Raw genomic sequence first — 27,476 nt, 5'->3', positions numbered from 1 at the left:
GTTTATTCTTTTTGTTATAATTCTTATAGCCTTTTTTTTTCTCTCTTTGAAGTGCTGAAGCGCAGTCACTCTTATTGGCTGTTTGTGGACAACGCCGTGGTTTGGTTTGTGCATTTTGCTCCAGATGAGGTCAATTTCCTTTGGGGGAAAAATATTACTAGGAGGAAGCTTCTTGTGACACTTTATGGATGCTGTGGACCTCAACTGTTGGGATGTAATGATGTTAAATAATAACAGCAACCATTATTCTTCCTCTGCTGATCATTTTTGGAGCAGTGCTCTGCTATTGTGCTTCTCCAGCTGTCCCTCCTCCTCTCCCGTTCCCCTCTGCCCATCCCTTGGCTTGCACCTGTACGTCCCACTTGCCCACTGTCCAGGTACCTTTGGGGAAGCACAGATATGTCTATAGTCCAAAATCCTACTGTGACTTGTTGAAAGTGTTCCAGCAGTGGTGAAAATGCTACATTTCATAGCCAACTCAACAAAAAGAAAGGGCTTTGCATGGATGACTCAGTTAATTTCCCTTTGCCTACAGCAGAAGCAGCTGAAGGATTTCCAGTTGGTTGCCCCATTAGCCAGGGTGTCTCACTGCGGGTCTATTGAAATTGCATACATAGCAGCAGCCATGGCTGTTGCACCGGTGAGCTAAAGAGGGCACTTGAGGCTTTCGAGCAGCAAAGACAGAGTCCTGAGAATAACATATGGAAACCAGGCAAACCATCCCTGGCCTGCTGGTCTTAAGTCTTAAGGTTAAGTCTTGGGGTTCAGTCTTAAGGTTAATTCTTAAGGTTAAGTCTTAGGGTTAGATCTTTAGGTTAAGACTTATGGTTAAGTCTCAGGGATAAGTCTTAAGGTTAAGTCTTAGGGTTAAGTCTTAAGGTTAATTCTTAAGTTTAAGTCTTAGGGTTAAGTCTAAAGGGTTAGGTCTTTAGGTTAAGACTTATGGTTAAGTATCAGGGATAAGTCTTAAGGGTAAGTCTTAAGGTTGAGTCTTAGGGTTAAGTCTTCAGGTTAATTCTTAAGGTTGAGTCTTAGGGTTAAGTCTTAAGGATGAGTCTTAGAGTTAAGTCTCTAGGCTCAGCCTTAGGGTTAAGACTTAGCATTAAGTCTTAAGGTTAAGTCCTAGGGTTAAGTCTTAAGGCTGAGTCTTAAGGTTGAGTCTTAGGGTTGAGTCTTAGGGTTAGGTTGTTTGGTTAAGACTTAGGGTTACGTCTCAAGGTTAAGACTTAGGGTTAAATCTCCCCCAGCCCGGAAAGCCTCCCCCAGCCCTCAGCAGCACATGGGTGTGGGGGCAGGAGAGGAGAGGAGGGTCTCCCTGAAACCCCCATCTCAGCTGCTTGCCTCGCCCTGGCCTTCAGGACAGCAGGCACTGGCCCCTTTGGGGATCTGCTGGCAAGAGTCCCAGGGCACTCCCCCTTCCCCTTCTGGGGATGCATCCCATCCCCGCAGCAATGAGCAAAGCAGCAGAGAAGAAGCCAGTAGTGGCCCCTCTCCCCCAGTTCCGACACACACATTCCTCCCTCTCTACCAGTTCTTGAGCCATATGCCAGCCTCTTCCCCAGTTCCCAGGGCCATACCCCTCTCACTCCCCGACTTGTGCAGCGATGAGCAACCAGACACAGAAGAAACCAGGTGTGGCCCCTCTCAGCATACCCAGTGTTTTTATTTCAGGGGGGCCCTGGAGGGCCCGGCCGCCTCACTCGGTAGCGGGGCAAGGGGAGGCAGCGCGCATGGTCCCCTGAGCCCGGCCCATCCTCCAACAACCTGCGCAGCCATTGCAGATCTTCGCTGATGTCCGGCAAGCGGCGGAGGGGGCTGCGGTCTCTGTCCTGCGGGCTGGACATGCTGCGGACGCGCTGGCGGGGCACGGGGGGCCTGCGCTCCCCACGGTCATCAGAGAGCCTCCGGCGCCTGGGACCTCCGGGGCCCCGCTGCTGCCGCCGCTGCCACCGCCCCTGCCACCGCCACAGCTCTACTTGAGGATGGAGCCGGCCGTGATGATGGCGGGCTGCCCCATTGTGGTCCACCTGTCCCTGCAGGCGGCGGATGGCCACGATGCGCCCCCGGCAGATGGGGCAGGTGGCAGCGACGGTGGTGTCAGCCCAGTGCTGGATGCAAGCGTGGCAGAATGCATGCCAGCACGGATCCACAGCAGCGGGGCCCTCAAGGGGACCCAAGCAGATGGGGCAGGTGTCCTCCCGCCGGGAGATCCCGGCGGCTCCCAGTGCTGCTGGCTCATGCCTGGACGCCTCCATCACTGGTGCTGGAAGTTGGTGCCCTGTCAGCTGCTGGTGGCACTTGCTATCTCACCTGCCACTGGCAGGGCTGGATGGATGCTGCCAGCAGGACTCGAAGGCTTGGGTGCTGCTGGTGGGACTTGAAGGCTCGGGTTCCACGGGCAGGACTCTCTGGTTCCTCAGCTGCTGGCAGCTCTCAACGTCCGGTGTGCTGTGGCAGGACTTGATGGTTTGGGTGCTGCCCACAGGACACTCTGACGCTGGCAGTACGTGATGCTGGCAGTGTTGCTGTGCAGCCCAAGTGAAGTCGAGGGGTGATTTGACCCTCTGGTGACATCACAGTGGTCTCAGGGGTGCACCTGCAGGCACACCCAGGCGCTCGCCCAGCCTCAGAGACAGACCCTGTGATGCAAAGCCCCTCCGGCAGCGTTGCTTCACACCTCCGTGTCTGCTCAGGCCCCTTTCAGGCAGTCCCTGCTGCTGCTGGTAATTGTGCCAGCATCACACGCTGGTGCAGCGGTTGGGGCTGGCAGAGCCCTCTGGGGGCCAGCCGGTGCCAGCCCCTGTTCAAGGAGGGCCACCCTGAGCCGCATGGATGCTGGGCACCACTGGAAAGAGCCAGGCTCCATCTTCTTTGCACCCTGCCTTCAGATAGTGACCTATATGGAGAAGGTGCCCTGGGCCTTCTCTTCTGCAGGCTGAAGAGTCCCATCTCTCTCAGCCCCTTCTCACCGGAGAGATGTGTTGTCCAGATGGTTGGCATCAGAAAGTTTGTGAAAAAGAAATATCACGGCCCAGGCCTTCCCTAGAGCCACACACCCACCATAGAAAGCCTTTGGAGACAATTGATGGAGAGACACGTCCAGAACTCTCTCCTACCTCTGCCGTGGGACAGAGGCAGTGCTAGACCTCCGCCTCCCTCACTGATGAGGGACTCCAGGACACATTTCCAAAGGTCAGAGGCTGCATCATCACTCCCATGCTAGAAAAAAAAGAGCTGCCGAGATCAATCCCACTGTGGGCAGTTTCTCTTCTGTCTGTCGGCTCGCAGTTCTCACCCAAACTCTCGTGCTGTTCTGCACTGAAGCTAGGCAAGGTCTGGTCCTGACTTTCAGGACTGCCCCAAGTCCTCTCAAGTCAGCTGGACGGCACCATCAGAACTGGGTCCTGTGAACAGGTCTCCCGGTCCCACAGCAAGATGTAGGTGCTCCCTCCGAACATTTGAGCCGAGTTTCATTAGGCCGGAGCTGCAGTTTTCAGGGTATGTCCCTGCCACGCAAATCCATTCCTGACCCTGCTGCTGCTTGCAGCGTTATTCAGGTGGCGGAGAAGGGTCCAGGAGCTTGGATTGCAACCCAATGCCTACTAATGAACAGGCACCAAAACGCCCCTCTCTAACCACTGCCAGAGCAGAGGGATGCACAGACCACTCTGCAATCACACCCAAGGACACAGCCAGAAAAAAAAAAGCTTTTTATTTCCTTTTTTTGGATTGGTTTTTTTTTTTTTCTGTAAATATACAGTTACAGAAACCTCTGCATAACATTCTCAACAGGACAGGAAGTTCCTCAGCCCTGGGGGCGAGCACAGGCTGCCAGTTCCTGGCTCTGCCGTGCTGTGCTCCGGAGCTGCCCCTGCTCTCGGTGCACGATGCCCAGCTCCTCGCCCTCCGCAGGGAAAACTGGCCCTCCTGGTGTCAGGGTGTTGCCTTTTTGTAGGTGATGTGGAGGTGCTGAGCCACGGGCTGCATACCATTACAGAAACAGCAGGGAATAACTGCTGCATCCGTCACCGCATCTTTACAAATGGGACATAACAACTCCTCTGGAATGGGATCGTCTGAGGAGGAGGAGGAAGGCTCCTCTGGTAAAAAGGGAGGCTTTCCTTCTTCCCTCTAGCATAAGCTTCCCTGGAGGAGAGGGAGGGGAGGAGAGGAAAAAGACAAAATTGAAAGATGGGTAAAGGAAAACTTTTACAAGCTTTGGATTTTATCAAACTAAGGTGATAGATGGAAGCCTTCTCACGCCACATTGGCCTTCTACAATGTAGGCATTTAGGTTAAATGACTTTTCTAGAGCCACAATATCAAAAGAAGGAGGGAGGAACAGTTTTCCTTCTGCAGAGCTCTCCTATCCATTGGATCAACTACAAAAAGAGCTCAGACTGGAAAAATGATTGTTTGGCAGCCAGAGAGCAGGGGAAAGGAATCCACCCGCTCCTTTGCCAGAGGGTAAATGTAAATTGCTGGATCAGGGTTAAGTTTGTCCCCAAGTAATTTCATTTTGTAAATTAAAGAAGTCTGTGTTACAGCTTCTACAAGAGGAGATCCACGATAGAAAAAGGGAAGTGCTACCGAGTGCATTTTCCAACAGCCACTCTTGAGAGCACACAGTAGGAATTTCTTGGTTTATAGCTACAGGAAAACTTCACTAAAAGTTAGAGGGGGAGAAAATCTCAGTCCAACGGCTATTTATTAAATTTTGTAAGAAGCCTTTGAAACATAAACCAGAAGCAAAACGAGTTTTCAAAGAGAATGACGCCAACTGTAAACGCTACTGAAATGTCTTGCAGGAAATACAGGTTTTTAGCATATCCCAAGGTCAGCCAGCTTCCAGGGGCATGAACATTAAGACCACCCTATTTTAATATTGTAAAGTATTGCAGGTCTTAATGTTAAGATACGATGATTTCCTCCCTCGTAATGGCAGAGGCTGGCCACCTCGGCTATGTTGCCACTCAGACATTTTTACATGGTTTATCTCATTCACTTTTTGGTCAGGCCAATGAATTCCACACTTTCACATTAATAGTTGGTATTGCATTTTTCCTAGCCTTTGTCAGCATGGCACCCTTTGTATTGGGATCTTTCACCTCCATCATGAAGCTTGTTGGAATTCCTGTGCTTCTTTTAATCCGGGAAAGAGACTCAACATTTTTGTCCTGTTAAGAATGGAAATGCAGACATCTCTCATCTTAGGACCCACACTTAATATGACATTGCAGTGATTATTTTAAGCACTGAAAGCCTTTAATCCTCCCCTTTTACCTAGCATAAGGGCTGCTCGACTGAAATATCTACTTTCCTCAGTGAATATAGCCAGGACGTACCAGAGGTTTGAGCAGTGTTTTGGACTCAGTCAACATTCTTTGGCTTAACTTCAGGACCCTTCAGGGTGAAACAGCCCTTTGCTCACCATCTGTTCGGAGCAGAGACACAAACCCGCTGCCCCTCCAAAACGCTTTGCAGAGTGAGAGCTTCATTCAGGGCTCTGAATCAGTCCCTGTGGCTTATTGATGCATGGACTCTGAGAGCGGATTGAAGACTCGAAGACAATCAAAGACATCTCAAAGACACTTTACTAAAATCAAGCAAGCCTTTTTACCTTTACAGCAGGCTGACGTATCAGCCTGTGATTGTGCTCAGTAATTTTCCACTGTAGCTCTTTTTTCTATTGCAGACACAGCAACTTAGCAACTGCCTTTACCTACAAGGCCACGAGCTCTGCAGACAACTCCGTATCTTAAAGTTTCTCTTCTTGCTCCCATGACTTCCTTCCAACAAGCATAACTGTGTCTCTCTCCCAAGGTCAGTTTTTGCTCACTGATGCTGTCGAGATAGCTCGAGAAATATCCACAAGTCCCTGGGGAAACTTATATTCACCATCTATGTTCAAGGTTAATCATAGATTAATAGTATTGTCTACGTTAAAGTAGCAAGATTAGTTGTTAGCAGCAGTGAAAACACAGGTGCAGCAATAACAATATAACCACGTTCATTGTACAATTCTTTCTGTGATTGATTTAGCCTTCAACTGAGTTAATCAGTAGATAAAAATAAATGTGTATGTTAAACAGTAAGTAATAATCATAAGCCTGTCAGATGATTATGATTAGATATAAATGACTTATGATTTTGAGTCAAGAAGAGAACAGCATGACCTACACAGTCAACAATTGGATTGAATGACGAGGATCAGCTGATGGATGAGAATTCAAAGTACTTTCCGGCTGACCAAGAAGAACGGAAGAATTGAAAAGATGATGAAACTTTAAGTGGACTCTTATGACTGGACTTCAGGGATTATGTAATTGCTTTAAGAAATCTATATAAGATGCAAAATGAAAAATTTCAAGTTGCCACTCACTGAGGTGATGCCCAGCTCTGTATTGTGATTAAAAGCAAACCTAGAGAAACCCATTCGGCTTGTGGAAATTCTTTAATAATCCATCTATGAAAGCTGAATTCATACCTCTTGCATATACATTCAGCGGCTGATGTTAAACGGCATGAATACTCAGCCAGAGGCTTCTGGTAGTTAAAACTCACAGATATTCAATAGAGGGGGTCAACAGAAACATCTTGTTTTTATAGGAAATACTAAAAACTTTGCATGGTCATTGAACAGAGTTAGAAGCAGAACAATTTCCAGTCCTACTGAAACAGACAAAAATAGGTGTGAAAGTTCACTGAGAAAGATATATGGACATCTTTAATGACTGTGACCTAGAGAAAAGAAAATTTCACATTCAGAATTCCAGGCTTCCCTCAAATATGGAAGGGCTTTGCAACATTGCCATGTAACCTCTGTATTTCACCCCAAGAGAAACAATTACTAGGAGTGTTCATGTCTTTGTTACATAAATGCCAGGCTAAAAACCCTAAAAGGTTCAGTAACACCAGCAGCGCTCCACAACCTTACCCATTTTGTTGGGCAGTTCTTTCTGTCGTCGTGGCCAGGTTTTCCACAACGAAAGCAAATGTATATGGTGGAGGTGGATCCCAGGAGTCTTTCATGTAACCAGAAGTTTTTTGAAAAAGAAAAAGAAAAAAAAAAAGGAAAATGTATGCATGCATCTCTCTTCTTAAAACATTAACAGCTCTACAGTGTTCCCATAACCTTCAAAGAACATACCTGACACTTCCTTGACTGGGTTGTATTCACAGCAATACTGTATCATCATAGCCTGTACTTTATCCTCTTTGGTAGCATTGCCTTCAGCCAGGTTGTCAGTCTGTTTAACAGGTAATGATTATTTGACACTCATGTTAGGCTACAAATAGGCTCTCTTTGTACCTTACATAAAGACTTGTTTAACCAATCCAATTTTCTTCCAAGTGGACGGAAGCTATGTTTAGAAAAAAGTACAGCAGCCAGCATTTTGAAGCTGGCCTTTAAGCTCCAGACTGGTTGAAGAAGCTAGCCACGGTACATTTAACTGGGATGCATGCAAGTAGCATTATTTATGTTTTGCAGCATTAAAAGGACACACAACTTAAAGAGTTGTTGCAGAGGCTTTTGCTTGCTGAAATTCAGATTCAGACCCAGAAGCACTAAAAGGAATCAAGCTTTTAATAATCCCTTAGCATGGGATTTAAGAATTTTCTGTTGGTACTGGATTTTCTGTTGGTTTTTGTCTGCCCACAAGCTCTGCTTCTGGCCAGGAAAAGGAGTCCTTAACAGCATCTATTGCCAAGTGCAATGGAACTGCAGGTCCAACACGTACTCAGAAGCTGCTCTTTGTTGATCTTAAATGATTCCAAAACCATCCTCAGCACTCCTTTAAACTCTGTTTAAGGAAAAGGAGGTATGGGAATGATACCACTATGGAAATATACAGTTAGGCATTTCACAGGAGTCAGAAAATGGTGCGTCAGCCACAGCTGGTGACTACCAGCTCCAATATTTTGAAGATTAGGAAACTATTTCAAAAACTTGTTGACAACTCTTTCCTAGAATTATAATGCTCTTTCCAAGAAATCATTCATGCAGTACATTGTAAGAGTTGAAAAACAAAAACCTGTTTACAGTTCTTTGCCTCTTCATTGTACTCCTCATTGTCATCTTCACCACTGTAGATGACAGTGGTGAAGATGTATAATCAGTGTAGAGCGTGTTGGTCTTAAAATATTCTCTTGAATTTTGCGTGATTATTTATGATGGGCTGGATGCAGAATCCCTTCCTGGAGACCCTGTTGCAATGGGGCATCTACAGCAAAGAACATTGTATTTATTTTGTTAGGAGGGAACTAGAACATGAAATCCAGGTTCAGACCAGCAGGCACAGTTTTTAAATCATTATCAGGCTGATGGAATACTTAAATGGACAGATTGTGCCTTTTAGGAAAACTTGTCTGTGGTGGCTGGCAAAAACACTTCTTCCAGCAAAAGAAAATCTGAAAAAAGATGGACATGACCTCCTCTGAACGGACAGGGGAGGCACTGCTGATTAAAGCCTTTAGATAGCATGAAAAGCATGACTAACCCCTGATTTCTCATTTTTATAAAAAAAAAAAAAAAAAAAAAAAAAAGAATAATCTAAGGAGTTCTATAAAAATGAAAGAAATGTTGTGTTTTATTTGTTTTTAAGTTTTTTGTGAGCTTTCCCAATCTTAAATGGCTGTCCATTGCATGTTTAGTTAGAGCTCACAAAACAGAAGCCACTCTGTGTAGCTGTATCTTTAGCCCTCTGCACTACTGGCTTCTACAGAAGCAGCAAAGGTATAAAGAAAAAAACCCAAAACTCCATTGGTGAGGGGTGTATGTATTTATTTGACACAATATTATTATTGTCCAAGGAGTTGCATTTTAAAGACTGATCTTCAATTTTTGAAAATCACAGGCCGTCTTTACACTGCAGCACAGTGAAAATGTCACAGAAGTACCTTGGTGCCAAGAACCCAGCTCAGCAGAGTTGTGGGCTTCTCCTCTGCCTCATTTAACCTGCTACATCACAGACCTTGGGCTGGCCAAGTTCCGTGGTTCCCAGCGGTGATCCCAGATTGAATGGAGCCAGATCAGGAGCTTCTACACTATGTGGTTAGGTTAGGTCTTAGGGTTGAGTCTTAGGGATAAGTCTTAACATTAAATCTTATAGTTGAGTCGTAGGGTTAATTCTTAAGGTTAAGTCTTAGGGTTAGGTCTTTAGGTTAAGACTTATGGTTAAGTCTCAGGGATAAGTCTTAAGGTTATGTCTTAGGGTTAAGTCTCAAGGTTGAGTCTTAGGGTTAACTCTTAAGGATGAGTCTTAGAGTTAAGTCTTACGGTTGAGTCTTAGGGTTAAGTCTTAGGGTTAGGTCGTTTAGTTAATACTTAGGGTTAAGTCTTAGGGTTAAATCCTTAGTTATGTCTCAAGGTTAAGTCTTAAAGCTGAGTCTTAGGGTTAAGTCTTATGGTTAAGTCCCAAGGTTAAGTCTGAAGGCTGAGTCTTAGGTTTAAGTTTTAGTGTTAAGTTTTAGGGATAAAACTTTGGATTAAGTTTTAGAGTTGTCTTAAGTTTAAGTCTTAAGGTTAAGTCTTAGAGTTAAGACTTAATCTTAAGGCTTAAGGTTGAGTCTTAGGGTTAAGTCTGAAGGCTGAGTCTGAGTCTTAGGGTTAAGTCTTAGGGATATGTCTTAGGGTTATGTTTTAGGCTTAAGTTTTAGGGTGAAGCCTTAAGGTTAATTCTTGAAGTTGAGTATTAGGGTTAAGTCTTTAAGGTTCAGTCTTAGGGTTAAGTCTTAGGGTTAGGTCTTTAGGTTAAGACTTATGGTTAAGTCTCAAGGTTAAGTCTTACGGATAAGTCTTAAGCTTAAATCTTAAGGTTAAGTCTTAAGGTTGATACTTAGGGTTAGAGTCTTACGGTTAAGTCTTAAGATTAAGTCTTTTGGTTAAGTCTTAGGGTTAAGACTTTAGGTTATGTCTTAAAGGTAAGTCTGAAGGTTGAGTCTTAGGGTTAAGCCTTAGGGTTAGGTCTGAAGGTTCAGTCTTAGGATTAAGAGCTAAGGTTAAGTCTTAGGGTTAGGTCTTTAGGTTAAGACTTATGGTTAAGTCACAAGGTTAAGTCTTAAGGTTAAGTCTTAGTGTTAAGACTCTAGGTTATGTCTTAAAGGTAAATCTGAAGTTTGAATTTTAGACTTAAGTCTTAGGGTTAGGTCTGAAGGTTCAGTCTTAGGATTAGGTCTCAAGGTTAAAACTTATGGTTAAGTCTCAATGTTAAGTCTTAGGGTTAAGTCTTAAGGGTAAGTCTGAAGGTTTAGTCTTAGTGTTAGAGTCTTAGGGTTAAGTCTTAGGGTTGAGTCTTAAAGTTAAGTCTGAAGGTTGAGTCTTATGCTTAAGTCTTAGGGTTAAGTCTTTAGGTTACATCTTAAGTTTAAGCCTTAGGGTTAAGTCTCAGGGTTGCGCCTCAGGGTTAAGTCTTAGCGAGAAGTTTTAGGGTTAAGTCTCAGGGCTACATTTCAAGGCTAAGTCTTAATGTTAAGTCTCAGGGTTAAGTCGTAAAGGTTGAGTCTTAAGGAGATGTCTTAAGGTTAAGTCTTAGGGTTAAGTCTCAGGGTTATATCTGAAGGTTAAGTCTTAAGTTTAAGTCTTATGGTTAAATCTTAGTGTTAAATCTTGGGGATAAGTCTTAGGGTTAAGTTTCAGGGATATGTCTCAAGGTTAAGTCTTAGGGTTAGGTATTAGGATTAAGTCTTAGGGTTTAGTCTGAGCTTAAGTCTTAAGTTTATGTCTTAGGGTTATGTCTTAAGGTTTTGCCTTACAGTTAATTCTTTGGGTTAAGTCTTAGAGTTCAGTCTTAGGCTTAAATCTTAGGGTTAAGTCTTAGGGTTAAGACTTAAGGTTGAGTCTTATTACCGGGAACAGAGGAATATTTCTCAAAATCTTGCAACTTAGTCTTCTGCAAGATTGATCGATAGACAGATAGTCAGACAGACATAAAAATTACGCAATAGGTGCCGTAAATGGTTCAGGGATTTGTTTCAATCAGGGTAGGTTGCAGAACCTCTTACAGTGGTTATCTACTTCCTCATGCTGCTAAGAACTCCATTGTGTTTGCCATCACAGCTAGCAGTTGCTCTGTTCCTTGCTTGTTTGGGTAACTTTGTTTGGAGTCTTTGCTGTGGAAACAGGCTAGTGTGATGAAATTTAGCACATAGGAATACTTCATGGTTTGCTGAGTCTTCAGCAGGGGTTTTCTTCCTCCACTCCCTGCCCAGATCCACCCCTGTTCTCTTCATTCCTCTGTCCCTCTCCTGTCCCTCTCCTGTCACCACACCGCCCCATCTCACTCCCCTCTGCTGCTCGACATATTAAGGGAACTAGATCTGTATTGAAAAAATTGGGGTTTCTCTTTCCTCTCCTGAGGATTTACCACCCAGAGCAGGCTCAGGTTCTGATCCTGCAAACTGCTCCCCAGTACTTGGATGCTTGCTCTGGGAAACAAGGACAGCTGCTCAAATTCTTTTGCAGGCAGAATCTTTGTTTAAATTCTTGTTGAAATGAAATGAAAAGCTGTCATCAGTCCCACTTGTGGCACAGAGAGACCTCTGTTTCACGCACATGTCTGCACAGAAACACACGCAGAGGGAAAAAAGCCTGGTACTGCTTTGTGCAAGGAAGTACGTAAACTCTCCCTATCAGCATTGCTGCTTTGAGCAATTGAATTGTTCTACAGTCAACTGACAAGCCGACATGCTGCCCATCAAATGAGAACCAGAATGTACGCCATTTGCAAGATGGGGCAGCAATAAGCTTTCAACCACTTTCCAGCAAGATCAATTCAAGCAAGGCTGTGTATTCATGGATTTTCTCCTCTGCAGAGCCATGAAGAAAACATGAACCGCACTCCCCAAAGGCAAAGGAGCAAACTGAGGGAGAGCAGCTCATCGGTGCCTTTCAGAGCTTCAACAGTCTGGAGAAAAGGGAAAAAAACCATACAAAGATAAACAGCAGCCAAGATGCACTTTTATAAAATTTATATTGGGGCCTGTTCCAGATCTCAGAATGACTTTCAATATTGCTTTGCATGACTATTAGACCAAGGCCTAAACTGGCGTGAGAGCTTCTGCTTGCCGGGGCATGGTAAGATCACTCAAACGAGCGACAAGGTAACAAGTAAACACCAGAGGCAATAGCGGAGCTTACTGTTTCCCTCCACTGGTGACCAGCTGTACATAAACCAGCTTAACCAGCCTCCCTAAGGGTGGCTCTAAAGTCGCTGAAAAGGAAAAAAAAGAAGGTAAGTTCTTAGCCTGAAATGTAAAGGCACCATCTTGGCTCCCAGGCAGGTGGCACAGATGGCCCAACAGGGTCATGTCCCCACCTTCCAGGGAAGATAAAAAAAGCGCAGGACGTCTTAGTGGGGTGGGTTTGTTGCATCCTTTCCGTTTGCTGAAAGCCTGAGGGAGGATGTGTTCCACGGTAGGACCGGTGGCACTTTAGACCTGAGGTTAAAAAAGTGCTGCACTTCAGTGACGCTCCCCAAGCTGCTTTCACCACCAAACAGAAAAAGATTTGCTTTCTCCAGTATGGTGGGAATGATACCATAAAGCTGGTCAGGGAGAAAAACCCTCTAAGACTTGCTTGCAAGTTTCAGAAGGCCGGCATTCTTTATGGCAGTGCTGGGAGCACGGGGGAATGTTTCCTCTGAGCGTGCTCACCCAGTTCCTCGAGGGTACGCACTATGGACAGCAGAGCACTTGCACACTCATAGCGCATTACACATGCATTTTCAGTCAGGCACGGGATGGGTTACAAGTTGCTTGCTTTAATGCAAACAAGCACACACCCTCAGACAGCACTGCTGAGGTTTTTTACTAGCTCCCCGTGCTCCCCAAGCGGGGCCTTGCCCTCTCTCGGGGGGCTATCTGAGTCAGAGGTCACGATCTCCCCCCACAACAATTACCTTTGTCCGAATTCCAACCAACATTCTGCGGATCGCAGCACTCTTATCGGCTTGTCTCCTCCTGCGACCACAACGTCCTCACCCAGAGGCTCTTTCTGCATCACTGAAGAGAACGCAGATCTTTTCCCCATCCATTCTTTGTTCCCCATCCTTCCCAAGGCTGACTCCCTGCATGAGAGGTCCCTTAATTCGTCACTTCTAACAGCTTTAGAGAGTCAGCTTGGCCTAACCTTTGTGCGCAGGTGTGTTTAACGTAGAGCTACACAGCAAATCAGAGCGTGGTAACTGGGGAGCTCAGACATCTTGTCCCTTTGCCGAGCCAGCAGCCTTCCCTTAACAGAATCCCTGGACATAAACGTATATACAGTGGAATCTATACAGTGGTATCAAACGTCCCCCCAGACACCACATCCGTCCCTAAAATCCTTCCCCCCAAACAACCCTGAAAGACTTCCCTTGACACCCTCCTCCACCCCAGGCTGTTCCTGAAATCATCCTCCACCTCCCCGCCCTGGCCCTAAAACTTTTCCCCCAGACCCTGGTCCAGCCCTAAAGTCCCTCTCCCACCCTCGGTCCATCCCTAAAGTCCTTCCCCCAACCCCCCTTTCCTTCCCTAAAGGCCTCCATCAAACCCCCTGTCCATCCCTAAAACCCTTCCCCCAGACTCCCCCCTCTGTTCTCTAAATAACACACACACCCTCAACCCCCCCACCACCCCCGTTTTTTCAATACCCCACCCCCCACCTCCCTTCACCTCCCCCACCCCCCATACACCCACTCCCACAAACACACATCCTTGCCCCACCCCCCACCCTGGTCCATCCCTAAACACCTTCATCGATTCCCACCTGTCTGTCCCTAAACCCCTTCCCCCGCCCCCGGCATGGCCCAACTGCCCAGCACCACCAGACCACTCTGGCCCAAACACCATAAGGCAATGGTTCCCACCTGACAATAGCAAGTCGAGGAACATTTTTTTTTTCCTAAATAGAGAGAGTTTTACTTCGTATGCTGCCAACTACGCCAAATTATGTTTTGCTGACTGACTGGATACCCAGCAAAGCTGAACTGCACATCAAATATAATCAAATATATCAAATAATGGAATATATCAAATGCAGTTGCTTATATTACAATAAAAGAAAATAGCATGCAATATGATAAAAGGAACCAGTGGCAGTTACTGTGAGCGATATGATAAAAGAGCAATAGCAGCGAAGCATCCAATTGTTACTCCGAAGTGTTAACGTGACTAAAGAAAGGAGACATCACCAATTCCCACCCCAACACCCAGGCCCACCCTTCGGCTGGGAGCCCCCTTGCAGCCCGTGCCAGGAGTCTCTCGGGACTGAGAAATTCCCCTGGAGAAGGTACCAGGAAGGAATTCTCTTGCTGCTTCCCACCGTGCACGGTAGCCATGTGAGGCACAGCACAAGAGTACTGCTCCCTGCTTTCTGTGGTGAGCAAAATTAACTCTTCAGAGTTGCAGTCGTTATGAACCCAAAAAAGTCACTTTGGGAAAGTACAGCACTCCTCCCATACAGAAGGTACCAGGAAAAAATTCTCTTGTGTTGTCCACCCTGCACTGGCAGCCATGTGAGGCACAGCACAAAAGTTCTGCTCCCTGCTCTTTGGGGTGAGAAAATTGACACAGCACATTTGCAATAATACACGGATTTGGACACCCAGTCAATCCATTCATAATAGGGGGGATCTAGGTGGAATTTTCTTTCTTCAACGATTTCCTGACTTGATGGTCTCCTTCCCTCCTTCAGGTGCCCACCTTTTCTTTTCTAGTTAGCCAGACTAGATGCCTTTCTCAACACAAACAGAGCATTGCCAATTATTTATTTATTTATTTATTAAGACCTTGTGCTGTTTCACAGGTGCAGCAGCTGTTTCTTGGCTTTCTCCACACCCTGGGCTGGGCCCCTGATGGTCACGGTGTCACTGCCAGAGCCCTTGGTGGGGAAGTGGATGTGGACTCCACCACACTCCTCCACGATGGAGCGGACAAAGCGACCTTTGGCACCAATGAGGGAACTGTGCAGTTTGGAAGGAATAGAGACCTCCACCTCTGTGCTGTTGGCCTAAGGGAGGACAGTACCAGCCTCTTGAGTCAAGCTGCAGAAACGTGTCTGCACCCACTGTGCTTACCCTCTAACTCCCACCTTGCTAGGAGCTTTATAGATCTGGAAGAAATGCCTGAGCAGAGGGCTTGGAGACTGGCTACTCCTGACAGGAGCAGTCACAAACTTTGGTTTACGAGTCAAGAACAGACCGACATATTTGTCTCCACCCTGCCCTCACCCATTACAGCCACATCTGTATCTGTGTCTTCTAGCAACATTGTCAAGTCCCTCAACCGCAAAAGGCCAGTTGCTTCACTAACCAGCTCCTTCTGGATGGCAAGAATCCTGTGGCAAGCAGCCTCACAGTTTGCTCTCTTGCCTGTGATAACAATTGTCTCCGAGTTGTTGTTCTTTGCTGGGAGATCAGTTTTGGTGTTGCTTTCTTTACGGATCTGCCACAAAGGAAAAAAAAAAAAAGAAAAAAAATCATCTCAGAAGTGTCCCATGTCAGAAGAAAAGCCCTTGCAGGCTATATTTGACATAGCCAATAAGCAGGAGAGAGCATCTAGTGGGATTTTGCTGCAGGCAGTGATCATCACGAGCACTGGAGTTAGGAACGATATCTCACCTTCTTGATGTTGGCACCTCCTTTCCCTATGATGTTCTTGTGGAACTGTTTGCAGATGGGGACAGAAATAGAAAAGCTGTTTTCAACCTAAGGGAGAAAGGAAAGGAGAACTGAAGATTACACTGTCGTGGCAAGTGAGGCCCGACTTCAGGAACTCTGATAAACGAGCTTTTGAAAATAGGCTTAGACCCAAGGAAGTTCTTTATATGAGAGGCTTGTAAGAATAAACAAAGGCAAGTACGTTCCCCTATAGCCTTCACATAACAGGTACTACCCCCTGCCTCCATTCAGCCAAAACAGCGCCGACAGCTCCCTCCTCTTGAGGTGTTTTAGCTCTACCCAAGCCAGCAGAGCTCTGCTTTGCCCCAGGGTTATCCAGGCACATAGGAGGGAACAGCAGCCAGAAGACCTCCTTACCAGGTCTGCCACCATCTTTTGCATGTACTCGGTGCACTTTTCCACCTCATTTTTGGGACCTCTGAGTTGGACGATGTCACTCTTGTGTGCAGGGTCTGGGAAGCTGATGATAACCTGCAGGAGCGGTCATTTATAGTCAGCTCAAGCAAATGCAAGAGCCCTTGTGTCAGACACATGCAAAGGTTGGGGGGATCCTACACATGCCCTTTTCCCATTCAGAAAAGGGGAACCGTGTTAGGGGCCTCTGGCTAAAAGAACTATCTTCTCAGACACTTGCGCTACAGAGCCACTAAAGTTACGACTTCTGTGATGACAGGCCTACTACCCATGTAGGAAATAACCCCTCTGGATTCCTCATCTCCTAAAAAGCCTTACCTCTGGGAATTTCTCCTGGATTTCCCAGATCCGCTCAGCCTTCTGCCCAATGATGGTCCGGTGGAATTTCTGCTCAATGATTAGGTCCGCTGTGCGTTCATTTTCCTGATGGGAACAGAGCGCACTCTGAGTGTTCAGCCAGAGAGCCATATACTTTTACTTAGCAGTTTGCTGCCCGACGGTTTACTTGCCAGCACTGTCCCCCTTTTCTCTAGACAAAATTCACTCTGCATTGACCTGCTACCCGAGGGAACAGAGGAAGACATTTGTGAAGAGGAACTTGCACTTGTCATGAGATCCAAGTGCTCGGTGGGCAAGGGGCACACACTCGCACCAGAAGGTTACAAGGGAACACGAGAGCCCAAACCCTGCAGTCTCCCAAACATCACATCCTACTCACTCACCATACGGGAAGCGAGTTCCAGCAGCTCTTTCTTGGCCTGTGGGACCCCCTGTGGGTCTCCTTCAATTCTGATCGGGTTGCTCTTCTCGTTGTCCGGGGGAATGCGCACAGACACCTTGTACAGATCCTTAATCCTGTTAACTTCAAGGCAAGGACTGTGGTGATGCAGTCTGCTAGGCAAAGACTTGGAAGCAAGGCACCTTGATTATCACTGCTCAGAGGCTGTTGAAGAAGTAAAGCCGCCTCTGGGAAGGGCTCAGTGGGGTAGGGTTGAGACAGGGGAAATTGCCTCTTCACCCTGGAGTTCAGTGAGAGCAGACCTGTGCCACACGAGAACCTGTACAAGAAAATACTGTGGCATATACAGAGCCAATTGTTCACTTGTCAGAGCGAGGCATGTTTCTTCCCCAAACAGTATCACATTTAGAGCAGAGGATAATCATTCATTTCTACCCCAAACTCTTTGCTGGGGACATGTTGCAGCGCTATCAAACTAGCAGACCGCAACAAGGCTTTACCGTTGGCCATATTCTACTGCCGGTGCTGTAGCACCTTCCTCCAGAGGCCAGACCACACTGCTCCTCCTCCATCTGACCCCTTCTCCCACAAGCCACAGGGCTATTTAACCCCTTCGCGGGAACCAGCTACACCTGCACATCGTCCATGTCAATCAACCCACTGCCTCTGAGGCAAGGCCACAGCTGCGTGTTATCAATGCTAATCAACCCACCGCCTTCATTCCTCTACAGGGAGAAGCTCACCAAGCACATTTCCACCACCCACAACTGGCTGCTAAAATGTCATTCACACAGAGCAACGCGTGAAAAAAAACAAACAAAAAAATTTCCTCCAGGACACATCAAAGTAATTCTACTACTGTTCAGGCTCCCAAGGTACTTTCACACATTAAAGCCATTGCAAGGCCTCACGGCCCATTTCTCTCCTTGTACCACCACCACTCCAGAAAAGCAGAGGAAATGTGATGGAGACAGCACACTGGGTGAGCTACAGAGCCCCTGATACGATCTACTAAACACGAAGAGTGTGAGCATGGGAAGGACTAGAAAGGCACTCCACTTACTGTTAGCTCCGTTCTTGCCAATGAGGTGTCGGTGGAATTGGTGGTCAGCCTTGATTATTGCGTAATCCAATTATTGCGTTGATCTAAAAAGAATTATATTTTATATATATATATATATATGTATGTGTGTATGTACAATATTATATATTATATTATATTGCGGCGAATGAAGAGACGGGATGCAGCTTGATGCAAGCAAGTTGTCCCTTTATTAGTGATTTTCTTACAATTATATATGTTTCTACCTTCTACATATTACACACTGATTGGTTAAATCTTAAGCATAAAAAACACTGATTGGTTGATATTTAAGGCACACCGTTAGAACAATAGGAACTTACTAGTTTATCTTGACCTAGCAATAATTTCTATTCCAAGATTAGGGAGTTTCTTTCTAAGCGGCTTTGTTGAATACATATTGGTGCCATCTGTTCCCTTATCTGGCTACTCGTTTCTCTGTCCGTCTGGTTGCCTCCTCAACTGTGACGGCTCAGGGGCCTGCAGTTAGCTTGTTCCTTTGCTCCCAGGGCTTGTGCCCTACAAGTTCTAACAAGTCCCTATTCATCAGGCTATCAGTACTTGGACTCTTGTCCTTGAGGCCTTGTCCTACATCTCCCCCTTCCTGTTGCACAAAAAGAACCCCTGAAATCGAATGAGTTATTAATTTTTGTAAGCATTGTAAAAGACAAAGTATAAGTAATAAAACAAACAAAAAAGCAACTAAAGCATATATAATCATCTTCACTAAACTTCTTAACCATCCTGAAACGCCCCAACCACTAAACAGTTTATCTAACCAATCCCAAGTATCACTTTGTTGAAGGTGAGAAACTCCATCCTTCAGTCTTTGGATGCTAGCATGAATTGATTCCGAATGATCTGAAAGGTTCATGCAACACATCCCTTCAAACTCTTCACAGCCATGACCTTGTGCCAGAAGCAAATAATCTATTGCACCTCTATTTTGTAATGTCGCATGGCAAACACTATCAACATCTAATAAAAGACCAGACAGGGCACTGCTTGTGGCATTAGTTTGTTTGGCAAGCCAACAGCCAAGCTTATCTAATGTTGCTAGAGCCTTTCCTGTAGCAGCTCCAGGCAACAGAAGAGATGCAATAAAGCGTTGGCCAAAGGACCAAAATTGCATGTTATCATCACAATCGGAGGCAAATGCATGAACGCCGCGCTTTGCCCTTCGATAGTAGCGATGTTGTAAAATCATAGATGTGTTAGGAGTCAGGACGGAAAGTCGCCCTAAGCTACACGGACCTCCTTTTATATGAGAAGGAATGACAGGCCATGCTCAATCACCACAAATAAAAAATACTCCAGCAGGTAATGAGAGCGGAGCATTGCTAGATTTAGACAAGTTGTTAGCAGTGTAATTACACCAGATACTTGCATTTCTAAAAACAGGATGAATAGGGGAAACGTCCCATGCCCTAGATAGATTCTTTCCCGTGTAGTTAAATTTTATGCAAAAATCCATTTTTACTGAACCAAGGAGTTCAATTTCCTGCGGATCCAGGGTAGCAAGTAGGAGATGGGGTATCCATATATCCCAATTGTCTGTCACATTTTTTGATACATTTTTGGGTGGAAAAAGACTTTGAAGGTCCCTAGGTATAGGCCATTCGTCTAATGGTAAGCCCACAAGACATGTGGAAAAAGGCTGATGCGGAGTGGCCATAGCAAGACACAGAGTATCCTGTCCGGTCAAGTTCGCCAACGTGACCCAAACATTTACCTTTGGTAGAAAAGGGGGATAAGAGCTACCTTCAATAGGCCAAGGTCCAGGTATGAACATCATTATCCATATTACTGTCAATGCTTGTTTCTCTTTTTCTTTTTCCATTGTCGTTTTACAACCAGCCATTCTTCTGGTCGTACTGTCCACGACCAAGGCACTGCAATTGATTGTCCACACTCTAATCCTACAATAATGTTCTTGTTAATAATATAAATTCTGCTTGCTAATACAATATATTGAAACAACAACCGTGCAATAGCCCGTACTTCTAGGCTTTCAATCAATGATAAAAAATTTGCAAAAACTAAGTTTGGCAAAATCTCAGAACCTAACCCTATAACTCCCTCCAATTCCAAAAGAGGTTTTCCCATAAAACATTCAGCCCACTGTATATGATTAAACCTTAATATTTGATTATTACACTCAGAACACATCCAATGACCCCATCTGTCCCTTAGTCTTACAACTCGCCAGCGATTGTGATCACAGAGTTCACAATGAATCTTGATCCACGGTCGACAAGATGGTCCATGTTCATAGCAACATAACCGTAGAAATCGAGACGCTGTCCAATCTGGTTCATGACAGTGTCGTTGAAAGTTGATGTAATGGAAGTGGTGCCGTCAGTGCGTTGGGGATCTGGTCTGGTCCAAACGTATTACCTTTGTTAAGTGGTTTAATCCAGGGCGATATTGTCCGTTCCAAGCGCTGTAAAAAGCGAAATCTAGATGCTATATCCTGAATTTGATTACCTGACATTAATGCAAAACAGAAATCATCACGCAGTTTTTATTTCATTCTGTAGGGTTGGTGTCGGTATCAGTTGTCTGCGGTAAAGGTTCACGGAAAGGTCATACATTCTTTGCTGGGATCCATCTGGGTCCTTTTTCTGTGGAGACACAAGCATAACCTTTTCCCCATGTAACAAGAGGATATGGTCCCATAATTTTACCTGTTTCTGGATCTCAAACCAATACTGGGGCTTTAACCCGTGCCTCGAAGGAGGTATTTGCAGTAAAATGTCGAACTATTGGTGAGTTATTATCTATTAAAGAACAATTTAAAAAATTAAAACCATACAATGCTTTCTGTAACCGTTCCTCTGGAATAGCCATTCCCATTCCCCCTTTTTGTTGTTGTAATAGACGTTTTAGAGACTGATGAGACCGTTCAATGAGAGATTGACCAGTGGGGGAATGAGGAATGCCAGTAATATGAGTTATACCCCATAGGGCAAAAAAGGTTTTTATAGTTGTTGAAACATAAGCTGGACCATTATCTGTTTTTATCTTTGAGGGAATACCCAAAGTAGCAAAAGCACGCATTAAATGTCTACGAACATCTCGTGCCTTTTCTCCTGTGTGACAAGAGGCAAACAAGGCACCTGAAAATGTATCAATGGAGGAGTGGATATATTTAAGGTTACCAAATTCAGAATACTGTGTGACATCTGTTTGCCATAATTTTAGGCTTTGTAATCCTCTAGGGTTAACTCCTGCAGCAATTGATGGGAAAGAATGTTTTTGACAATCAGGACAGACAGCAGTAATATTTGACGCTTGTTGAGAAGTAAGGTCAAACTGTCGTTTAAGAGCTCCAGCATTTTGATGGAAAAAAGAGTGACTTAGTTTAGCTTGTGCAATACGGTCTGGCAGTACTTGAACTGGTAATGTCAATAGATCAGCTCGTCGATTGCCTTCTGCAAGAAAACCAGGTAGTGAGGTGTGAGACCTCATATGCATAACAAAATAAGGCGCAGATTGAGAGTCCAAAAGGAAAATAAGTTCCTGTAACAGGGTAAAAAGTTGTGAATGCGAAACATTCCGCAGCACAGAAGCTTCGGCTCGTGTAACAATACCTGCAACATAAGCAGAATCAGTAACAAGGTTGAGTGGTACGTTCCATTTTCGGAAAACGCGAACAACTGCATTCAGTTCTACTGTTTGAGGTGAACCGGAGACTGTCTCTATGTCCAAGTTCCATCGTCTCCGTTGATCATCCCACCATAGGAGAACAGATTTATGTGATTTGCCTGACCCATCTGTAAAGACAGTAAGTGCCTGTAAGGGTTGTTCGCTTCTTTTGGGTTTTAACATCAGACGAAAGTCACTGTTAAACAGTTTGTGTGAAGGTGGATGAGAAGTTATTTGACCTGTATAGTCAGCAAGTGCCATAACAAAGGTGTCTGATTGCTGATAAAGCCATTGTAAGTATACCGTTGTTATTGGTAGACAAATACAGACAAAATTCTTCCCTGATAAGGTTAACAGGCGTGATCTAGCTTTAACAATCAGGGAGGCAAACATTTCATGTTGTGTCAAAATAGTTTTTGTAGACCGGTTAGGTAAAAAGATCCATTCAATAATTAACAAGGGGTCTGAGTTCTGAAGGTCCCATTGAAATATCAGGGCATGAGGCTGTCGAGCAGGGTTTAAAATAATCAAGTAAAAAGGTAGTTCAGGAGCCCATCGGTGGGCCTGTCGAGAAGCGATAGCTGAGGCAACCTTTTGTAAAGATGTATCTGCTTCAGAGTTAAGATTACGTGGAGAACAAAGATTAGTGTCCCCTTTTAGTAGTTCAAACAGAGGACCCAAGTCTGTATTAGAAATTCCCAATAGTGGTCGAACCCAATTTATTGTTCCCAATAATTTTTGTGCATCATGCAGGTTTCTTACATTGGTATTGATCTGCAATGGTTGAGGAACAATAGTTTGTGCTCTTATTCACCAGCCCAGATATTTCCAAGGGGGAAACTTCTGGATCTTTTCTGGTGCTATACAGAGACCTGCCAAATTCACGGCATCTGTGACAAGGGCTACAGCTTTCTCCATGACTTCATGATGTTGTGCTGCCACTAAAAGGTCATCCATATAATGATACAATAACACAGTAGGCATAGCATTTCGGACAGGACTGAGTATTTTCGCAACATACCATTGACACATTGTAGGGCTATTTTTCATACCTTGTGGCAGTACAACCCACTGATATCTCTGCAATGGAGCTTGCATGTTGATGCCTGGAATTGAAAAGGCAAATTTCGGGGCATCATCTGGATGTAACGGGATACTGAAAAAACAGTATTTAAGATCTATGACAGTTAGATGCCAGTGTCGAGGGATCATAGTCGGGGACGGGAGCCCGGGTTGGAGGGCTCCCATATCTTCCATAGCATCATTAATTTTTCTGAGATCATGGAGCAAGCGCCACTTGCCAGTTTGTTTTTTAATAACAAAACCTGGTGAATTCCATGGGCTAGTGGAAGGTACAATGTGTCCCTTGGACAGTTGTTCTGAGACTAAGTTTTGAAGTGCGCGAAGTTTTTCCAAAGGAAGGGGCCATTGATCCACCCAAATAGGAACATCAGATTTCCAGGTTATTTTTAGGGTGTTGCGCACTTCAATGGCCCTAACTAAAAATGTGTGCGGATAGACATTCCCCATTGTGACAATACATCACGTCCCCACAAAACCATAGGGACAGGCAGCACAAAAGGTTTAACAGAAGCCACATGTCCCTCTGGTCCTTGAATTTGAATTAGTTCCAAACTCTGACGACTGTTACCGGTCCCCCCTATCCCAGCCAGTGTCTGAGAGACATTAGTCAGTGGCCATTGCGGAGGCCATTTGGCTTGAGAAATTACTGTGACATCAGCTCCAGTGTCAATGATCCCATTTAGTGCTATTTGTTGGTCATTGTAAATAAGGGTACACTGATACATAGGTCGCTGTGGAGAAATGGATTGTACCCACAAAATATGAGGTAACCCTGTGGATCCAAAACCTCCTCTCCTCTGCGGAGGATGATCAGTGATAAAAGAGCTTACCCTTGCCGGAAACAGAATCAATTGCGCTATTCGACTACACTGAGGTATCGTACAGGGTGGAAATGGAGTCCATGCCATGATTTTAATTTCGTCCACACTGTCAGAGTCAATAACACCTGGTAAAACAAAGAGACCAGACAATGTTGTGGAAGATCTACCAATTAACAGAGCTTGTGTATCGGGAGGTAATGGTCCTTTGACATTTGTTGATAATAAATGAACCGAGGAATCGAGCAGTGTTACTGTGTGTGAGGTTGCCAGGTCCAATCCGGCGCTGCCTGAGGTTGCTGGACAGGGACTTGAGGTGTCGGTGCTTCTCTCCGAGGTTGTTGAAATGTCAGCTGTGGCACTTGTGTCTGCGCGCGTCGCTGCCCTGCGCTCCGCGGTCAGTTTCCCTGTATCAGTTGTCCCTGGAAGTCATACTTAGATCAACATTGATTAGCATAATGACACCCTTTCCGACATTTTGGACAAACTCCAGGACCAGGAGGTTGTTGTCTATTCCCCGCAGCCTGAGCAAGACAATTTCTCTTTAAATGACCAGGCTTACCACAACCATATTCCCCACACCACGCATTGTTGCAAAAGCAGCAGCCATAGCTTCAAACTTATGGTCAACCGTACCGATTCGGTTACATGCTTCCACCATTTCCACCAAAGTGGGGGTTGGGTTGGGAAGAGACTTCAGTAGCCTTTTACAATCAACATTAGCATTTTCAACAGCTAGTTTTGTTAACAATACATCCCGAGCTTCCGCATTATCTACTTGACGTTCCAAAGCCTGTTTTAGTCTATGAATAAACTGCATATAAGGTTGTCGAGACTCCTGAGTGATGTTAGTAAAAGCTTTTTGTGGCTTTTGTACGTCAGGACCCTGGAAAAAAGCCTTTTTCGCCTCTTCTCTAATTGCTTCGAGAGCCGCACGGGGGCAGTGTTGAGCCCGCGCTACAGGATCAGCACGTGCACCGGTGCCCGTAAGATGCTCTATTGTTAGTGCAGCTAATACAGCATCATTATGGTTAACGTACGTGAGCAGGAGTGCTTGCAGTCCCCCTCTCCAATGCGACTCCCATAACGTGTACTGAGTCGGGGTTAGCAGCAATCGTGCTAAAGATTTCAAATCATGAGGAGTCATGACATAAGTATCAAACACAGAAGATAACAGACTTATAAAATAGGGAGAAGAAATACCATGTTCCGTAACCGTGCAGCGCAGTTCTTTAACAACCGAAAAAGAAAGAGCCTCCCATCGTGCTCCCCCTGCCCGACCCTGCGAATACAAGACCGGAGCAACTATAGTATTAGCCATTTCTAAATCCCGCTCCTTTAAGGCTTGTTTCTTTATTTTTGCCCACACATCACACAGATTAGTAGGGTATAAATCAGGTTCTTGTTCAGAGTCTACTGGTCCTGGGTCAAAGGGGTCGTCTTCTGGCGGATACTCCACTGCATTAACACCCAGGAGTTTAGAGCACTGTGATTTAGAGGCTGATAAGGACAGGGCTATCGGAGCTTGCAACTCCTCCTCCTCTCCTTCCTCTGCCTTTTCTTTTTGTGCTTTCAGAGTCTCAAAAATAACTCTCCATGAAGAGAGCAGACGGTGGGACTCAGTATTGCTTTTTGTCGCAGAATCCCACAATTTCACCCCTGTATCGTCCCAAAGTTCCTGCGTGAAAACTGTAGTTGCAGTCACTGCAGGCATATTTACTTGCACCCACTTAAGCATTGCTTTAAGGTCATGCCCAGAAATACTTTTCTTATGTTTGTTAAGGAGACCTTTCATAAGCTCATATACATCTCTTTCTGGGGACAAAGCCTGATTCCCCATTACGGATTTCCCACAGCTCACCTCTCAGCTCCGGAGGGATTTATGGTCGGCCGGCTCCCGCTTCCTTTCAGCGGATCATTCAAAGTTCTGTGGGATTCACTGCATGTCGCTCAGTTAGGCGATTCGAGAGCCCTTCACGTTAGATCCTTAAACGCATCAAGTCGGGGTCACCAATTTGCGGCGAATGAAGAGACGGGACGCAGCTTGATGCAAGCAAGTTGTCCATTTATTAGTGATTTTCTTACAATTATATATGTTTCTACCTTCTACATATTACACACTGATTGGTTAAATCTTAAGCGTAAAAAACACTGATTGGTTGATATTTAAGGCACACCATTAGAACAATAGGAACTTATCAGTTTACCTTGACCTAGCAATAATTTCTATTCCAAGGTTAGGGAGTTTCTTTCTAAGCGGCTTTGTTGATTACATATCGGCGCCATCTGTTCCCTTAGCTGGCTACTCGCTTCTCTGTCCATCTGGTTGCCTCCTCAACTGTGACGGCTCAGGGGCCTGCAGTTAGCTTGTTCCTTTGCTCCCAGGGCTTGTGCCCTACAAGTTCTAACAAGTCCCTATTCATCAGGCTATCAGTACTTGGACTCTTGTCCTTGAGGACTTGTCCTACACTAACTTTATTGATTGGCTTTAGAATATTTTGCCACAAGTCGAACATCAGGAAGCTCAAGGGTTGCTTTTAAAACAACTAGCTGTGATAATGTCAATGAAAATTGTAAATGGGCAACTTTCACAATCGCAACCCCTACATGTGTCAAATGATTGTAACGCAGAACTCACAGCAGACTGTAATTCTCAGGCTGAGTTCTGGAATGCAGCATAACAGATTTTTGCTTCTCTAATCTCTTCTGTAAGAATAGTACATGCTCTTAACTTGCTTAGTAAATTAGGCTGCTAGCTTGCTAAACAAAGTAATACTACAAATACTATTTTTTTTTCTGGCTTATTAACAGATGTTGATTCTGTCCATCATATGTTGCTACAGAACCGAGTTGCTATTGATTTTTATTATTAGCACAGGGACACAAGTGTGAAGACTTTGATAGGATGTGTTACGTGAATCTGAGTGACCACTGTGAATTAATTTACAAAAGTATACAAAACTCAAAAGCCTTAAAACAAAGATCTGCAACAGAGCCAGGGGCGGGATGCCTTTGGTCTCTTCTCACGGCTGGGAAACTTTGGGCCATGACTCAAAAGTATTACAGGATTTATTATAATTATCTTTAACCACCTTACTGATGTTTGCCTTATGTCTCCCATACTTTTTTTTTTTTTTTCCCCTGTATTCAGTGTTTAGTTGATTGTAACATAAATCAGGTCATGGTCACCCAGCTACACACACCCTTTGCCTCGTCGCAATTAACAAGCGAAAAAGAGGAGGATAGAGAATTTCTGAAGAGAGATACAGGAGAGGAAGCTGGAGAATATTTGACCTAAGGAGACGAGAGAACAGCTGGGTATTGTGAAGGAGACTAGGAAAGATAAACATGGTTATCTAGTGTTTAATAGGTGTCTGCATACTTGTAGAGATATATAGCTATGTAACTACATGAATGATTTCTGCCCTGAGCCTGGTGGAGCATACAGCTGTGGTTTGTGTCCTGGCTCAGAGATGTAAATAGGGGCTTCTCTGTTATGGTAAAAGTGTTTCTCTTTGCATAAAAAAGAGAGGGAATGAAGGGAATGACCCCAGAGGTATGTTCAGAGAAGGCATGCGATGTTTCAAACTTTTTGACTGAACCAGTTCTTGTTTGGTGTGCCCTTCCATCTATGTATAATGTTAATCTAAAAGAAGCTGGTATTGTTTACACTTTGTCGATAATTGTCTTTCTGTAGATGCTAATGTAGTAGGAGACTATGATGGGAACGTGTCACAGCGGTTCTTCTCTTATCCAGAGAAACAGCAGGGAAAGCATTAAAGAGTTAAATCACCTTGTTTGGTAGGCAGTTAAGAATGTGAGTCAAAATTGCCACTGCTTTTTGTTGTTGGTTCAAGGACATGGCTCTGAGGATTTGGATGGTATGTGCTGAATGGATTTTAGGCGCCCCATTGCAGCAACATGTTATCAAAATCTGAGAAAATTTCAGCCTTTTTGGCATCCATTCACTCAATTGGCAGTATTGTTTGTTTGCTGTCACCTTGGTTGCTGTCATGTTTTCAAGGGCCCTGCAG

The 27,476-nt window shown here is 45.0% G+C and overlaps 1 protein-coding gene across 1 annotated transcript; it reads right to left on the bottom strand.

Annotated features, from left to right (window-relative positions):
* Positions 1-14,746: 14,746 nt before the first annotated feature.
* LOC106631547 (vigilin-like) lies at positions 14,747-20,211 on the bottom strand. Its single transcript, XM_055698273.1, has 8 exons — positions 20,093-20,211; positions 17,876-17,946; positions 16,796-16,935; positions 16,392-16,496; positions 16,017-16,130; positions 15,600-15,686; positions 15,292-15,423; positions 14,747-14,989 (listed from the first exon to the last, which is right to left on the bottom strand). Exons 1-8 carry the CDS (start codon positions 20,209-20,211, stop codon positions 14,780-14,782), a joined length of 978 nt encoding a protein of 325 aa, XP_055554248.1. The 3' UTR covers positions 14,747-14,779.
* Between the last annotated feature and the right edge of the window lie 7,265 nt (positions 20,212-27,476).

Source organism: Falco cherrug, chromosome W (genome assembly GCF_023634085.1).
Source record: "Falco cherrug isolate bFalChe1 chromosome W, bFalChe1.pri, whole genome shotgun sequence".
NCBI lineage: Eukaryota > Metazoa > Chordata > Aves > Falconiformes > Falconidae > Falco > Falco cherrug.
The sequence above is the reverse complement of the archived record's forward strand: the minus strand, read 5'-3'. Positions and strand labels throughout refer to the sequence as shown.